Source organism: Lipotes vexillifer, unplaced genomic scaffold, assembly GCF_000442215.2.
Source record: "Lipotes vexillifer unplaced genomic scaffold, Lipotes_vexillifer_v1.1 scaffold84, whole genome shotgun sequence".
Taxonomy (NCBI): domain Eukaryota; kingdom Metazoa; phylum Chordata; class Mammalia; order Artiodactyla; family Lipotidae; genus Lipotes; species Lipotes vexillifer.
The window spans coordinates 612,070-614,205 of NW_006783414.1; the positions used below are offsets into that span (position 1 = coordinate 612,070).

The following is a 2,136-nucleotide window of genomic DNA, read 5'->3' on the forward strand; positions in this document are numbered from 1 at the left end:
TTGAACCTCTCCTGCTGAACCCAATGGTCTGTTTCCCCGCTGAGGAGCATGCTACACTTATATCTGGGTGGGCCACTGTGACATAGCTCAGCAGATCATGACTGCACCTCCCTAGAAAGAATCCAAACTGTTACACAAAGATAAAGCACTAAAATATTAGATCCTCATTTCTTAGGAATGAGGAGGAAGGAAGTTTCTACTCTACTAAAATAAAAAGAAGCTTTCAGTCTAGGGAGAATAATTTAGGCCTAGTTGGTAACTAGAGTCCCTTAACAGAGTCTAGTGACAGCAGTTGGTCTTTTTATTTTCCTGTAAATTATCTGGTTTTCCATAAATAAGATTTCTTTATAGTGCTCCCCAAACTCCCCAGGGACTGCTTCCAAGTGTCTTTAACATAAAGGTCAATGTGCTCTTGGCTCTCCTGGCAGACCCCCAAGATTAAACTTTTTTTTCCCATTGGAAGACAAAAGGTGATGCTTTACAAATCACAAACAGGTGTGGGGCTCTGGAGGTCAGGACATGGCAATAACGATTTTTCCTTGATAGTTTTCGTGCAATTGAGTGCCAGGGGCTCAGCCAGACAACCACTGGTAGATCTGAGTGGGAAGCTGGCCCAGGTACAGAACTCTCCACTGAAGTCAATTTAAGGGCTGGGGGTGTGGAGCAGTGGTTTTCAGCAAAGGCCCGGGATAAAGGCACCCAAGGGTAAGCGGCCTGCACTGATCCCCTCTGGGCCAAATGGCAGCGATCCGGAAGCCATCTGTGGAGATCATGACTGAGGGACTCCAGACCACCTAACTCATTAGTTGCTGCTTCCCTGTGTTATTAACGAAGTGGAGCATCAGGCACGGTGGACCTCGGATTTTCCACCAGATTGACAGAGCTCGGGTGGAACTTGACTCCAGAGGCTCACGCAAGCCAGGTGGGCTTTCTGCAGGTGACAGGCATCACTTGAAATGGGGGCGCACTCACTATACAAAGAAAACTGACTGAAAGGGCCACCGAGGAAACAGGTGCAAAGACGCCGTCCTCCCGGAAGTAGAAGGCTTGTAGGATCTATACCTTGCCTCCCTTCCCTCCTCCGCAGCTCTGTCTCTCAGTCCTTACCATGGCTCCGCAAGTCCGCCCGCAAGCGCTGGTGCCCCAGGGACCATCTGGCTGCCCCTTCCTGGTTACTCATCCTCTCTTCCCACTCTGTGGTCGCCTGTGCGTGGGAAGAGCCTGGAGGTGCTCCGGACGGGCCCCGTGTGCAATCCCGTCTCCAGGCTTGTGCTCGGAGCCCCGCCACCCCAGGGTGAAAGCTGTGCAGCCCACTCGCCGGCGCCCCGACCCGCAAACCGCGCGACACCGGTGTCTTTTAAGGCAGGGGGACCTCTGAAGTTGTGTGTTTAAGTTTTAGCGTTTGGGGACTAGATCCGCGTTTGTCGTCAGATTCTCAGAGGGACACGGGGTTCTGTAAAGAGTCGTGCCCACTTGGAGACGCTGACCTTGAACCATAAGAGAAACCAAATACCCCGAATCCCGTGCTCTGGCGACCTCTGCAGAAACCCGGGCAATTCACTTCCATCCTTCTGCTCAGGGGCTCCCTTCTCACCCTGTTCCAGCCCGGCCTGCGTCCCAGTCACCCGACCCGCTCCCGGAGACCAACCGGGTCAGTTCTGCGCAGCTGAAATTAGTGGCGATCCCCTCACCTGCTGAGGTCGCTCACGAAGCTGCCGCTCTTCTCATCTAGGAAGCGCTTCCAGCCATCGGCCGTCTTCACCCAGCTCTGCCCGGGGGACCGCCAGTCCTGCCCGAGGAATGGCATGGCACTGCCAACGGACGCGACGGATGGACGCGACGGACTGATGGACGGGACTGGCCCGGCGGCCTTGGGGACGCGCCGCCCTGGGCGGATGCTCGGGGTGCCGGGGCCGGTGAGGGAGCGGCTGCAGGGAGCCCGAGTGGAGGGCTGCGGGATCGGGGGTGCGGAGCGGGGTACCTGCGCTCGCGGGGGGGGGGCGCTACGGAGGGTCGCCGGGCGCGCGGGGCTCCCTGGAGTGCTGCGCTGCTGTCCCGGCCGCCGTATTTATCCCGGGCCGCTGGCCGCGGCTCTTTGTTGCCGGAAGAGGCGCCTGCTCTTAGCCCGCCCCCCCC

General features: G+C 57.2%; 1 protein-coding gene across 2 annotated transcripts in view; it reads right to left on the reverse strand.

The window, feature by feature from the left end:
- The window catches only part of FBXO32 (F-box protein 32), a 29,457-nt gene extending 27,555 nt beyond the window's left edge, over window positions 1-1,902 (reverse strand). Inside the window, exon 1 of one of the 2 annotated variants that reach the window (XM_007456040.1) lies at window positions 1,692-1,902. In XM_007456040.1, coding sequence (XP_007456102.1) covers window positions 1,692-1,807 — 116 coding nt within the window. In that variant the 5' untranslated portion in view covers window positions 1,808-1,902. The remainder of the gene's footprint in view (window positions 1-1,691) is intronic. The other variant, XM_007456041.1, reaches the window with a different exon arrangement.
- Window positions 1,903-2,136: the final 234 nt, after the last annotated feature.